This window comes from Schistocerca nitens, chromosome 2 (assembly GCF_023898315.1).
Source record: "Schistocerca nitens isolate TAMUIC-IGC-003100 chromosome 2, iqSchNite1.1, whole genome shotgun sequence".
NCBI lineage: Eukaryota > Metazoa > Arthropoda > Insecta > Orthoptera > Acrididae > Schistocerca > Schistocerca nitens.
In genome coordinates, this window is record NC_064615.1 from 862,926,429 (window position 1) to 862,942,585 (window position 16,157).

Here is a 16,157-nt window from a genome sequence, read left to right on the forward strand (position 1 = left end):
TAAAACCTTCTGGTTTCTCCAGGTCTCGTCCACACATAAAACCTTCTCTTATGATTCTTAAACCAACTGTTAGGTGTGGTTAAATTATGTTCTGTGCAAAACTGTATCAGGCAGCTTCCTCTTTCGTTCCTTTTCCCCATTCCATATTCACCTACTAATTTTCCTTCTCTTCCTTTTTGTACTATTGAATTCCAGTCACCCATGGCCATTAAATTTTTGGCTCCCTTAACAATATGAATAATTTCTTTTATCTCATCATACATATCTTCAATCTCCTCCTCATCTGCGGAGCTAGTTGGCATATAACTTGTACTACTGTGGTAGGGTTTGGGCTTCATGTCTATATTGGCTACAATGATGCATTTGCTATGCTGTTCATAGTAGCTTATCTGTGTTCCCTTTTTTTTTTTTTTTTTTTTTTTTTTTTTTTTTTTTTTTTTTTTTTAAACCTACTCCTGCATTACACCTATTTAATTTTGTACTTATAACCCAGTATTCACCTGACCAGAAGTCATGCTCCTCCTGCCACTGAACTTCACTAATTCCCACTACATCTAACTTAAACCTATCCATTTCCTTTTTTTAATTTTCTAACCTATCTGACCAATTAAGGGATCTGACATTCCATGCCTCAATCTATATAATGCCAGTTTTGTTTCTCTTAATGAAGACATCCTTCTGATTAGTCCCCAACCGGAGATCCAAATTGGGAACTATTTTACCTCCAGAATGTTTTACCCAAGAGAGTGCCATCATCATTTAACCATACAGTAGAGCTGCATGCCCTCGGGAAAAATCACGGCTGTAGTTTCCCCTTGCTTTCAGCTGTTTGGAGTACCAGCACAGCAAGAATGTTTTGGTTGATGTTACAAGGCCAGATCAGTCAATCATCCGGGCTGTTGCCCCTGTAACTACTGAAAAGGTTGTTGCCCCACTTCAGGAACCACACATTTGTCTGGTCTCCCAAGAGATACCCTTCTGTTGTGGTTGCACCTGCGGTATGGCTATATGCATCACTGAGGCACGCAAGCCTCCCAACCAACGGCAATGTCTGTGTTTCATCGAGGGAGGACCCAACAGCTTAGTCCACTTTTATATGTACTTTGAGAGTGACTGTCTGCCATTCAGTACTTCCTGTATGTGGTGAGTAGCAATTTATCCGTGTTATATTAATGTTATTCAATCTTTTTTTTTTTTTTAAATGTAAACATAGGCTAAAACTTCAAAAACAGATATGCTACAGCTGCATACAGTGCTTGAGTGGAGCAAAGAAGTAAGATACAGTGCTTGAGTGGAGCAAAGAAGTAAGATACAGGTCTGTTTTCAGAAGTATTAGGATTCAAATCCCTATCCAGCCAGCCTGATTTTGTTTTTCCATGTATTTCTTAAATCTCTTCAGGCAAATGTAGGCTAGTTCACTCGCCAATGCCACTGCTGGTTTCATTCCCTATCCGAGCTTCTATCCCATTGATAAAAAAACTCGGTGTCAATGAGATGTTAAAAGCCTAATTTCCAGTTATTATGGCTTTTTCCCCATTCCACTCACATATGCAGCCCAAGACGAATGAATGTTTAAATGTCTCTGTGTGTGCTGTAATTAATCTGATCTAGTCCTCACGATCCCTATGGAAGTAATGTGTAGGCGCCTTTAGTATATTCCTTAAGCATCATTTAAAGCTGGTGTTACTGGAAGAAAAAAAGGATATATCCTTTCACTTAGGAATGAGATTCTGTAAACTATAGGTTGGGACATTAAAATGTAGCATCTATTTTTGGCAAATTGGCACTTATTTTGCCCAAAATAAACCTGTGTCTTTGGCATAATGAGCATCTATTTTTATTGAAACAAGCATCTTTCTCTTTTGCAAATCTTTATACATATAAATTTAGAAGTTTGCCTTCTACGTAAGTGAAGACAAAATTGATTTCAAAAATATATATATATTATTGGAGATAAAATAATAATAAGAGAATAAGTAGTTTTTGCTTGTTTTCTTCTTTTGGCTTTATTTAAGCTTTCAGCAAATGATTGTTTCTTTTGAGAAGCAGCTGCATTTCTTTGCTGGTGGACCGAGTGCTTCTCTAATTTAATGTGTTTCTTGACATTATATTTCTTTTTCCACTCAGTTCAATAATTGCAAAATCTGCAGAACACAGATTTCAAATCTGAAGTCTCAATTAGCATATTGTAGAGCCCTTTCATGGGCTGTGCAACTCATACTTAACAACACTACAGGCAGAACTAACAAGGTCCTTATAATGAAAGTAGAAACAAAAATATTTGCACTTTAGAGGAAAACTCTCGGTATGCTTAATAAAGTGTAGACACTACATTGTAGCAAGTGGCTGTGAGTGTAAACAAATGAGTTATTTGAAAGCATAATAGTTGAGCAATGTGTGTGTGTGTGTGTGTGTGGGGGGGGGGGGGGGGGGGGGAACAAGCCCTACCTTATTCTTGCAGCTCAGCCAGACTACACCCATTTTCTGGGTCTCTGTGAAAGTTGAATTGACGCATCATTTGCTGATACTTTCTAGTGTAATGAAAATCATACTTGAACCCCATGATGGACCAGGATTAGTCTTTGTGCTCAATTACAAATAAGAAAAGAAAATAACTAACCACACATAACTCTAAGCCAAGCAGAGTGCAAAAAGTACAGGGTGTCCCACTGAAACCTCCCTGATTTCAAAGACCCAGGAAAAAAACCACAGTAGACACGACAATTAAAAATGCACCACATTGTAGAGCATCTCAAAGAATTTATTTATTTATCATCAATACACCTCTTCATGTGAACCCTTTGTAGCACGAAGAATATCAAGTCTATATTCAATTTCTTGAACCCTCTGTTATCGTTGCAATCACATTAATGATACGATGTCGCAACATAGGAATATCATTCACTTTGGTCGCATACACGCAGTCCTTCATGAATCCCCACATGAAGAAATCAAGCGGCTTAATGTCAGGAACGTGGTGGCCAGGCAGTGGGCCCTCCGCGTCCAATCCAACAATTGGGAAATGTCCTATCCAGGGACTTGCGAACAGCCGTTGACCAATGCAGTGAAGCTCCATCTTGTTGAGAAATGATGTTGGGTTGCAAGTCTTGTATCTGAGGGTACACAAACTGCTCCAACATGTCCAGATACACTGACCCATTCACTGTTTGTTCCGCAAAGAAGAACGCTCCAACAGTCCTGCGTTCATTAGCCCACACCAAATGTTTAGCTTAGGGCAATTACAAACATGTTCAATGACAACATGTGGATTTTGCGATCCCCAAATCCAGACATTGTGACTATTAACCCTTCCTGATAGATGAAAGGTTGCCTCATCTGAGAATAAACATCTTTCCAGGAAGCTGGCATCCTTATCATTCGGCTGCAGCATATCCACAGCAAATTGTTGGCGGCATGGTTTGTAGTTCGGTGTCAGATGTTTCAGAATTTGCACTTTGTAAGCACACATACGAAGATGCTGGTGAACTACACGATGTAACGTTGATCGAGGTACATCAAGTTGCCTATTCTTGACGAATTGACTTACATGGGCTTCTGAGAAACGTTTGTCTAATGTCCTCCACTATCTCTTCTGAAACTCTGTATCGTGCACCGTCAGAATGTTTCAGAACATTTCCTGTTGCCAGAAACGTCCTATACCATTCCTTAACTGTTTTCACATCAGATGGATCACATTCATGCACATGACGATAATTTCTTTGCACAGTAATCAGCGATTTTGTTCCTGCAAACCACTCTACTGCTTGCGTGCACTGTTGTGGAGTCGCCTTTTTCACTTCATGTGACCATGCTGCACTGTGGCAATGATATTTGGCACTTCTGGTGCAGGGATATAAATTCTTTGAGATGCTCTACAATGTGGTACATTTTTCATTGTCATGTCTACTGTGGTTTTTCTCTCCTGAGTCCTTGAAATCAGGGACGTTTGAGTGGGACATCCTGTATTTGGACATGTCTACCATGAAATTGCTTGCTGAGATTGAGAACTTTGTGAACAAGTTGGTTCAGGCCCAAATTCTCCTGGTATCTTATGCAATCTTAGTTCAAAATACCCTGCACTTAAAACTGCCACGTTATAGTGTACACAATTTTTCATAATATCACCTTTATTTAGCAGACAAATGTTCACACTTCTTTGTTCTAAGATGTTAAGTCCCACAGCAGAGTAGTACATTGGCATATGCAGCATGTATTTCATAGGGACCATTCAACTACCCACTTTTTGACATGGGACCAGAGTGTGACTTTGTTAGAGTACACTGATGCATTGTTGTGTTCATGCAAAGATGTGCTGTTTATTTTATAAATGAGTTCTTACACACTTTCTCGATCCAAATTGGGCTTTGCCAGTTGTTGCGCAATACTGGTAACTGAAAAAAGGTTTCTGTTTTGATATTTACTTGTAGAAAATAAAGCTCTATCAAACTACCTCTAATAAAATAGTTCATCTGGATACAGTTTACTATGAAATAGCATTTATAATGTAAATTTGCATTTTTATGTTTTGAGACAGAAATTGCATCTACATTTGCATTTGAGGTTTTCAGGTCCTTGCCATTGGGTATATACAAACAACTGTATCCTACAAAAGCGAAATAACTGTATTAAATGTAGTAAAGCAGCAGACATCAGGAATATTGTGTACATCACCTCAAGTAAAGCAAGAACATTATCATGTTGCTGCAGGTTTGTGTAAAGTCAAATAGTGACGGATCAAGACTCTCTCGTGAAGGACAAAAGATAAAGGCCATGAAGTAAAAACTGTAAAGCAGAAAGAAAGAATCAGTTGCATGAAGCGTACAAATTACTTACCATTGTGCCTCCATTAGCTTCTGTGATCGAGAACAAGTTCCTACAATGGAGTTTTAAACCATAACCCTTATAAGCTGAAGTGACCACATCTCAAACCATCACAGCACCTTATGCTGCTATCTCACGCTGAAGATGAAATATGCCGTTTTGAAGCTCCCATATTGTGAATTACTGGAGATTCAGTTCTTAAGAACTTCCACCACAAACAACTGCAGTCATTAGCTCGGAATGTGTACTAGATCAGGGCTTGGACACAGATCTTCACCTTTTATCTTCACACTGTGCTGTGGTTAAACCTTATGGCAGATTAAAACTGTGCTCTGGACTGGAACTAAAACCAGATCTTAGTGTTCATTCTTATCAACTCAACAGTTTGCTCATCTCTCATGATCTGACAGAGTTTTATATGGTGACATGATAAGTTAGGAGATGCTGTTGCACTGATAAATGCAAGTCTTGAGGCTAGGTAAAGAGGTATTAAAACTCGGAAAATATTTCACCAGAGCTATTGGATGGTTTACAAACACTTCTGGAGGCATACTGTTTTCAGATAGTGTTATTATTTGCAGTGTTAAGTTACCTTTATACTATGTTTTCTTTCCCAACAGTTTTAAAGATATTGAGATAGTGTCTTCTCAGTGTATTATAAACAAGAGAATGATATATCTCAGGTTACCATTTCAGTTTGTGATCAACAGTACAACATCCATGATGATTCATGTATTTCACTCTCTGCTTCCTTTCTTATGCATAATTTTGTGTTTTATGCTCTTCATCCAGCTTGCCAAAAATGATGTCTCAATTACAGCCAGTGATCAAAAGGTTAACAGACTAAACTAGCTTATTATTATCAGATGATAAATCTGTATGTCCACTTTTTGCTGTTCATATCACATTTCGGACCTTTGAGGTAAATGTGGAGAATTGTACTTACAGATACTTACAAAAGATATAAAGAATAGCAGATTTGGAGGGGAGAACTCTGTAGCTTTTAAAACCAAAGCTATCTGTGTAAGGTGAAAGGGGACGAAGTGATGGAGACAGTATAACTTTCTCAGGAATAAGTGGAAAATTCAAAAGTTTCAGAAGAAAATGAAATGCAAGCAACGAACCAGGTCTGAAAACCAGAGACAATAAATAGTATTCGTAGATAAGAACTCAGTTGCAAATATGTAAGAGACAAAGTTTTCCTTCAACAGATAAACATGAGGAAGGCAGGAAAAAAGAAACAACAGTAAATAGTGAATACGATTAAACAATAAAGAAAAAATAATGAAACAAATGTGAAAGAGAAGTGAAAAGGAGACACAAATAACTAAATATGGAGGGTAGGGCAAAGAAGAAGAAGAAAAGGGAGGAGCAGGACAAATAGAAAGTTAGTAGAAAGCACAGTAGAAGCTGAGCCAGGTGCATGCTGTACAGGGGCTTTTGATTTGTGATGTTCTAAGGTATTAATGCAAGGCAGAAGAATCTACCTTTTGTAATAATATGTGGACCTGTAAATGTTAAGACACAAAAAATGTAGGAAAATAAAAATGGAATGACATGCAAATGAAATAAACTCAAACTCATAAAGCAGGTCAAAATTTTTATTTCTTACAATTGCTCACAAAACATCATACAGAAATCTCAAGGCTGGTTTGATTTGCATACACACAACTTAACTTGGTAATTGGCCATATAATAATTGGGGGCAGACGGGAGTGTGGGGGGGGATTAACCACTTTATCTCACTATTTAACATAATCAGAGTTGCATGAAGTCATGAGTGGCTGGCATGGTCTCGGTGCGACATTTCAGCTTCCAGGTAAGTCAGCATGGTGTCACATAGCCATAGGTTACAGCCAGCATCTTTTATCTCTGCAGCTCCAGCTTTAACTGCACTGCTTACAGAACATTAACTCATTTCTCATTCCTCACTTCCTACATAACTGCTCTCCAGGTAAAACAGATACCCAGGGTTCGATGCAGTCCACAGCAGCCACTTTACAGATCCCAATACACATCTGGCATCTGTTGTCTGCAGTAATTAGACTGCAGGGGCAGTGACCAAAGAAGGGGGAATTGGATGGTGGGAACACAGACAAATACATGTATACTCAAGCAAAAGACTGACAGAAAGACCATTCAACATGGAATGAAAAATGAGTCTGTCACAAAGTGACAATAGATATTGGGATGAAGCAGGAATCGAGGTCTCAAAACTAAGTAGAAGGCAAGCAGACATACCTCAAGAATGTAAAGTCAGAACAAAGAAGCAAGCCCATCACTTAGCATGACATTGCATGAACATCTCCTGAAAGTATATCTCTAAGTTGTCAAATAACGAATCCAAATGAACTCAGAATCATCTGTGAAAAGCTCCAAGTGAACTTGGAGTGACTAGAATAAAAATAACTCAGAATGAAAACTTGAATAATTTGATAATATTCTCTGAAAGAGCTCAGAATGTTCATCAGCAAGATCATAAAACAGATTCCATTCTACCTCTGACCAGCAGTTTCATTCTTCTTTCCCTCACCATTACCTTTCAGGGCATGTAATTTCCCATTGTATTGTCTTTTTATTTTGCTACTGATGGACCTAATTTGCAGTGTCGTTATCCCCCCCTCCCCCATCTCCCCCCCCCCCCCTCCCTCCCTCCCCCCTAAATGAATGATTGACACTGAGAAACTCCCCCTGTTGGTCTTGGTTACAGGGTGCCAACCTCTCTGATCTTGCTTTGTGCTTTGAAAAGTCCTTGGACAGTGGCTAGCATGGATCACAGTATTTAGTGTGGCATTCTCACCCATTTCCTGCTGCGATGCCTGCCACGGTTCGTGGGCAGTTCCTTAGCAGCTTACATGCCAAATTTTGATGATAAAACCACTAAGAATGCCTCCAAGCATTTCTCAGTAAGCTGAGCCATGAAGAGAGCTGCGACTTAACAACAGGTCTGTTTATTCGTAAAGAGAAGGCAGAAGGCCTTTAAGTGTCCCTGCTCAAGCATCTCAGGTCCTTGAGCCTGGTGGTGAGCTGATTTTGGTTTGTGGGGTGCTCAACTGCGCAGTCATCAGCGCCCGATCTGAGCCTGGTGACCCCCTCAGCTGTCAGTCAGTCTTTAAATGAGACACCCCTTCCAGAATAAAAGCACAACACTTGTAATCATACCTGTCTGTCTTCTGTGGTTTTCAGGATGTCTTTCAGGAAAGTCTCATAATAACAGGACGTAGCTTAACTGGAACTTTTTGTCCATAGCGGATCGGGTTACAAAGTATTACAATATCCAGTGTGATAAAGAGACGAGGAGTGGACAATGATTGTTAAGGCTATTGTTTAGGTTGGGAGGACAATCCAAAGTTGCTCTGAATGATGTGAGCATAACTTCAGAAAATCATAACTATGTCATTGATAATATTAAAGATGGGACCATGCAATCACACACACTTCCCAAATTGTATTAATCATTTGCTTAATTGGTGTACTGGGCAAGAAAACTAGAAAAAAACTTGTTTATGACTGACTTATATGTCATAAAGAAATGACAGTTTGGATTTTTGCGGAGTAAATCAGTGGAAATGTGATTCAGTGGTCCGTAGAACTGGTCAGTATATCACCATTCAATTACACAATTGAAATTGTGTTTGATATTTTGAAGATCATCAACAATCTTTGATGACCTTTGCTACTTTTTTGTTTGTGGAATATGGAGCACCCACTGCTGTGATAGTGCTTTGTGCTTGCAGTACTCCTGTTGGAGAATGACTGTAAGCACAGAGTGATGATGATGTTGTACCCATATTTATCGCTGTGAAACAACATGGAACATAAGTTCTGATTTAAACTGTTGTTTTTGTACTAAAATCTGTAGCCTTAGATTAGGTCTTTGTAGGTTAATATAATGCTTTCTACTTTGAGCACGTTATTTCTGGTAGTTGTATTTCCCTATTAATGTTGTATATTTAAATATATTATTTGTGCAAAAACTCGTAAATTAGTTTTACTTTTTATTTATTTTTTTATTTTTTAGTATTTCCAGAACAGACAACAGCAGTATTTGAAGGTCTTTGCCGCATTGTTAAACATGTTACGAATCCAGGAGATTGTTCATCAGCAGAACGATGTGTCTTAGCACATTTGTATGACCTGTACTCAACTTGCAGCCTACTAAAGTCAAAACCTCATAGTGTGGAACCATTCGGCAACGCATATCCAAAAATTCGCCAGGCATTGTATTCATCACTTCAACCATCAACACCAAGCACAATGATTGTCTGCAACACACAGTTTATGGTGGAAGTGCTCAGTAATCCACGCAGAGGAGGTAACTTTCATGTGGCATCAAACAACAATACAAATCTTTTGCTTATTTTGTTTTTATTACTAAGTAGCAATTCTGTCACTTTCTGAAAGTAGTATCATAGTATCATAGTGATATATGGTTACAGATGTAAAATTACTTATTGAACATACATTCCAGGAGTTAGATATGTGTGAACAAATATGTGACTTTCTGAAGAGTGGGAAATGAAGTCTGGTAAATAGCAGCCTCTTATTTGACTATATCAGGTTAAGAAAATCACTTTCCAATTGCCCTGCCCCAGAAAAAGAATGAAGTGCTCACCAAGAACTGAACCTGAAACCTCTGAATTAGTAGCCAGTGACATTAACCACTAAACCACACAAGCTATTAATGCTGAACTGAAAATCTTGAAATGTAGATCAGACAGCAGATGTAATGTGGAGCCACCTACTGCAATTAAAGATTGTAATAACCCTCATTAATGGGTCACATAAGCACCAATTCCTATCATTTGACAAAAGAGTGAAAAAGATTGCAGGAAATAAGACTTTTAAGAGGTTAAGTAGAGAACTCTTGAAATTTTAACTCCAAGAAAAATAATATGAACCAGAGTGGGTGTTTCATGAAAAAGTAGGAATTCTCATGTAGAATAAAATGTGGAATACTTTTACCAACTTTTTCAATGAAATTGTGTGTGGATCTATAGCTGTAAAATTGTTTTGAATCCTGACACATACTTTATGATGATACTGGTGCAAGTGGTATGAGCATATAAGTGAGGAACACATAGAATGGAAGTAATCATGTTGGCAGTACAGAGATTAAAAACCTCCAAAATCAAAATAATACTGAATACTTAAACAAGAAAACAAGCTTTTTTGCACCTTTCCCAGTGTAATTAGGAGGGTGGCTATGTGTCAACAAGCTCTCAGTAAATAAATTGCATCCAGCAGGCTATCATTGTGAGATGAAATCACAGTTGTAATCAAGACTGTTGGATATTGTTTAATTTATTGTTGGTGGCTGTGCAGGTATTCATGGAGATGGAGCTATGTGTCATACTGTGAACTTACATGAGTAGAAAATATTGGAAGAATGTGTATAATTCACTTATTGGAGTAAGAATTACCATGTTATTTGAACAGTAAAGGAGAACTCACTGTGTTTAGAGAGATTTCCTGTGACAGCATATGAGTGAGCAGAGCAATACAGAGGGATTGTTGAGTGGTATTGAAATGAGAGGAGTGCATTATGAACAATCAGTTCAAAAAACAGAAGGAATCGCAATGTCAGAAAAAATGGCAGGCCAGAGAATTGACATCAATATTTTGGGATTCAGAGTCTGCATTTGTACTATGTCATCAAGCAACCTGTAGTAACAGTTCAATTACAACAGTTGTAGAGAAGAGTATTTTCACAAAACATTCATATTAAAATCCCATTTGAATGTCTGCAACTATGGGAAGCAGAATCTAATAAATAGTTATACATTCAATTAAAGGTGATAATTTTGTTATGACTGAAGCTAGTATACAGTTCTTAGAACATCCATCCAGCCCAGAAAGAGTGTTTTTACATCTGAACAAAGGAGGGGGCAGTTGCCACCATGTTGCTGTTTCCAAAACGAGATACATCATACTTCAAAGCCAATGGATTTCTTTAAATATGTTCTAATGAAGAATCTGAAATTGAAAGTACAACTAATTATTTGCATTAATATCTAAGCTAATAAATCATGGAATGAAAATATTTGACATGTGGAGAGAGAAATTCTCTCATAGTCTGCAACAGATGGAAACATATAGAAAGATTTAAAATTGTATACGCAGGAGCTATAGGATCTTTCTGCTGGAAAAAGAGAAGTTGTAGGAAAAGAAATTAGTAGAGTTAGTCATCCTGTTTCCTGGATAACTTGTATCCTTGTACCATACTATCTTGTTTTCCTCCAAATCTTTTGTCTCTTTTCACAGGAGGAGGTATCCATCATGAAAATTAACAATTTTAAACCTTTTTATGCTTCTGCTGCTACTACTACTACTACTACTACTATTCTTCCTCCTCCTCCTGCTGCTGCTGCTTGGGAAGCAGTTTTCTTTATCCATATGGCAAATAATTGTTGCATTCAAAATTATTCTATTCTATCAATTTTCTACCATTCATTCTTAGTTATCCTGTTGTTATTTTACAACATGTCTTCTGTATTACTATTTGTTACATAAAATTGAGAGTATGGTTTCATTATCATAATGTATTATTTATTTTGTGCAACAGGTAAAATTGAGCCTCAGTGGGCTCGCCAGCTGGCTGAAACACCAACAAACCGCTACAGTTTTGTCTGTAACGCAATAGTGGCAGTCTGTAATGAAACAGACAGTGACAGGCTTAATGACATTGCTGTGCTTTGTGCAGAGTTCACTGCATGTTGCAATGCCTTATCTGCTGAATGGCTGGGTAAATAGTTTTTGTTGGTTTTACACATATTTTTGTATTTATGATTAAGTGAAACTGACAAACAACTTATTGGTTGGTCACATTCGAAATATTTTTAATCAGTTTTTGTGCTTCCCAAAAGGTGTGCTGATGGCTCTCTGTTGTTCATCTAACCATTCTTCCCATTTTGTTGATGTCCTGACTCAGGTTGACATTCGAGATGTTGCGATTCACAACTCTTTGGCTGTCTTTACATCTATTCTCATAGGTGAGTATTCTGTAATCTGTGTATATTTGCTTTTGTTTAGGAAAAACATGCTAGCTGTGATGAATTTTTGTTTGCTCTCATTTATTTACATTTTTCATAACATTGCTACATTCCATGTTGCATAAATGAAATGGTTCTTTTTAAGTCTGTGTCAGACTGGAGAAAAGTAAATATATATTGTGGTGAAGCTTTCAGACATTGAAACTTTTGTGGGTGCTGGCTGTTGGCACCACTCTGTCATGCACTGGCAGCACTCTGTTCGGGTGACATCGATTTCAGGCACCACTTTGTAGGGTCAGCAGTGGAGTGATGGGCTACTTGGGCTCAGTGACAGATTGGTTGTCAAGATAACTATTTTATTAGACTTCAGTTACACATCTTGTCACTGACAATGCGGGGCAGACACACACCACTCCAGTACTATAGGACGACAGTGGCCCATGGATCTCTAGCTTCCACACTGCAAAGAGGTACGTGCATCAGCATCCTGCAGTGCCGACATCAGGCCAGCAGCAATCCAATGGCCTGTCAGTCGATCAAGTCTCTGACATCAGTGGCGCTCTTTTTCTTGTGCGCAACTGCATTCTGCTGTAGAAAGCAATGCCCAGGTAACTCAGGCCTGTCTCGCATCCCCCATCGTGACAAGGGAAGATGCCATATATGGGTCATGTCCCACTGCCCCTGCCAAGTCCCACAGGGTGGACTTAGTGTGGGAGGCAGCTGCCCTGAGGTGGTCTCAAACCCACAGGTACTCGTGTTGCCCAGTCATCTCTTTGTGTAGCTCCCATAAGCTTCCCTTGTTCAGAGCAACTTTCCACCTCTGCTATATTGTCACACACCGAGTATACCCAATGTAGACTTCAGTGGAAGTATTACTTTGGTTCCATCACCTTCTTTCAACATGGTCAACCATCTGCATTGCTCCTGAACAACTGCATGGTGCATACATTTCCTCCCATCTGGATCTTGTAAGTAATGTGGTGACCACCCTGCTTTGACATTGCTGTAGCTCTCCCTCAGTAACCTTCCTCATCCATCTATCCATCCCCTACTCTTCCTGCACTGTTCATGTGGTACCAGTCCTGCTATTTCCTGCATCTTCTCCTTCAGTCACACGTACGCTATGTGTAATTTCCTGTGCTTCTCTGACCCTTTTCTGAGCATTCCATTACTGGTCGCTGACTGTTGCAAACCTGAAAATACCTTTTCCAACTTCCTTATATCATTTTGTATTTCCGTTACATTAAATACTAAACTTTGTGTCCAGTTTTGACTAGATGATACCGCATCCTACAGTTGGAAAACAGAACTCGTCCAACTAGGTGATGATCTTGCAGGTGGGCCTCAGGTGAAGAAGTACAGCACCACCAAAATTAGCATTCTTCCTTCTTCACTCTCACAGAATGGCAACCTTTATCATCTCCCCTCAACCCAGAAGTCTGATATATCTGAGAAGTATCTCGCACACAATAGTTAAGGATAACATTTATCCTACGTTAACAACACACACACACACACACACACACACACACACACACACACACACACACACACACGAACCACAGAAAACAAACTGCATTGACCACCTCCTTGCCTTAACAAATGTGGCATATGAGATACATGGCCCTGCTCTTCCTGTTGCTCTCTCTTCACTCCTTATTTTTCACTCTTTTCATTTATTCTACCAATATATCCCCTGTGATCAAGTCTTGTGCACCCTTGAATGGTCATAAGCATTCGACATGTACAATAATTGTTGATCTTGTTGGTAATTCACAGATAACATGGTTTCAATCACTTGATATGGGCCCTGGTGCCATGTTACAAACTTCTTTGTGTTCCCATTTGGAGTATATGGCTTTGACAACATCACCCACTGGCCCAACTTGTATTGAGATATAGTTCCTGCAAACTTGACTGCCTCTTCTTGACATTCAAGTGCCAAACTTCTCACACCATTCTCACAAATTCTCACATTAACTCCCTTTCTGCTTAATTGTATTGAATGGCAGTGGCATATTTTTATCACACACCACCTTGAATGGTGACAACCCAATGCTGGTGCATACTTTCAAATTATACGCACTCACTGCAGTAGATAAATCGGTGTCCCAATGTGTATGGTGGGAGTTAACGTGATAATTAAACATTCTCCCAATCGTCCAATGAACCCTGTCTGCCCTGCCATTTGATTAAGGATGAAGTAGACTAGATCTTCACTTTTTCAGTCTCAACACCTGACACAACTCGTTCATCAGCTCCGATGTGAAGTTCGTCCAGTGATCCATTTTTATTGTCTCTGGCACCCCAAACTTCTACACCCATGTATTCACCAGTGGTTGTGCAGCTGTGACTGCCAGCTGGTCTGGCATTGGCACCATCCCAATATAATGAGGAAAATGGTCTATTATATTCAGTGCAAAACAAATGGTTCCATCACTTCTGGCAACCTCTGCAGCAGTACTTGTTTTTGACTTAGATCTGCATGTTGCCTACCTTTCCTTCCTTTCCACCAAGATTTCTCCATCACTCTTCGATTCATTGCTCTGCATGCCCCATGGTCAGAAAAAACATGATCATTCATTTCTCTCAGCACCTCTTCCCTTAGGTTCACTGGTACAACCACTTGTGGTGCTAATCTCATCTCCTTGCATCACAACACATCATACTTGTTGAACTGCTTCTGCTTATTGTACTGCTTATGTTAACCATCAGCATCAGCACTCGGTAATGCTTGCTGCTCAGCAAGTTCCCAATATAGTGCTTGTATCACAGCTACCTTCCTGCTTAGTGTATCCACTATTCTAGCTCAGTTTTTGGATTACTTTGTGCTGAAATTCACTGAGTTTCGGGGCCCATCTCGTCAGTCTACTGGATGGGTCCTTCAAGCTGAGTAACCACCTCAAAGCAGCATGAGCAGTTATTACTTTAACTTCCTCCCGTAAAGGTAACGCCAGAAGCATGTTACTCCATACACCAGGCTAAGCATCTCTCTCTCCATAGTAGAATAATTCCTCTCAGCTCCATTCAATTGTCTGGGGGCAAAAGTAATAGGGTGTTCTTCTTCTTTGACCTCATGGCTCAAAACAATGATAATATAAATTCCTTCTGAAAATCCAGGAATACCATTGCCAGACATGACATCAATACTTCCTTTACCTTGTCAGATGCATTTTGAAGCTCCTCAGACCATACAAATTTGATACCTTTCCTAAGTAATTGTGTAAGCAGGTGTGTTATATCCATAAATTCTATCAAAAGTTTGCTATAACAATTCACGAGGCCTAGAGAGGACTGTAACTCTTTGCTTGTACCTGATACTGGAAAATGTTGCACCAACTGTATCAATCTCAGATCAGTCCTCACACCACCCTTACTAATTAACTGACTCAAGAAATTTATTTTTTCGAACACAAAATGACACTTCTCAACACACATTGTTAAATGTGCAGCTCACAACCTCTTAAACACTTCCTCAGTTGCTGCCTATGCTCGTGTTTATCCCTTGAAGAAACAGTTATGTTGTCTAAATACACTGAACACTGACAAGGCTTTAATCCCTTCAGCACTCTGTCTAACAAGCACTGGCATGTCGAAGGTGCTTTCTGCAAACCATATGGCATTGTTCTAAACTGATAATGTCCCAGGGGTACTGAAAATGCAGTCTTTGATCCGCTAATGGTACCCACTTCTCAAGTCCGTTGTCGAGCACTGCCCAAGATTATCAACAGTTTGTGTTATGTGTGGAATGGGGTAAGCATCTGTTAGTGTCTTACTGTTCAAACAGTGTTAATCACAGCAGAATCAATACTTCCTTGAACCATCCATAGATGTTCTTGGTATGATTACAATTTCTGCCCTCCAGGGGCTACTACTCTGTTCTATTATGACTTCAGTTAATTGCTGATTGATAAACTCTTCTAAAATCACCTGCAGAGACCATGGTATTCTGTATGGCTTCCGGTACACCGGTGCTTCATTCTCCATAAGTCTCCTGTGTTGCTTCACAGACATTGCAAGCCAAGAACAAGTCTTGAAACTCAAACAACAGTTCTTCCATCGGTACCCACTTTGTTCCTGTCAAATCCTTACCCTTGTCATGCAATGCTGTCTTATTAGTGGCATCCTGTGTCTTTTCGTGGCTTACACCTTCTGTGCAGCAGTCTTCCTCTTCCGGAATTTCTGACATTGCCATTAATGTTCCCTCTAACAGTTTAACCTCCTTGGTGCCAAAATTATCCACATTAACAGGTATTACCTTACCACCGTCCATTTCCTGTGTGCATGCAATACTTCATCTTACTAAACAACACACTGTACCCAATAAATCACTATCCTCCAGCA

At 39.3% G+C, this 16,157-nt stretch overlaps 1 protein-coding gene across 1 annotated transcript in view; it reads left to right on the forward strand.

Annotated features, from left to right (window-relative positions):
- The window catches only part of LOC126237131 (mediator of RNA polymerase II transcription subunit 12), a 400,411-nt gene that overhangs the window by 181,986 nt on the left and 202,268 nt on the right, over nucleotides 1-16,157 (forward strand). The window contains exons 19-21 of the mRNA XM_049946952.1: nucleotides 8,843-9,136; nucleotides 11,387-11,566; nucleotides 11,688-11,813. Of these exons, the coding sequence (XP_049802909.1) occupies nucleotides 8,843-9,136; nucleotides 11,387-11,566; nucleotides 11,688-11,813 (600 nt within the window). The remainder of the gene's footprint in view (nucleotides 1-8,842; nucleotides 9,137-11,386; nucleotides 11,567-11,687; nucleotides 11,814-16,157) is intronic.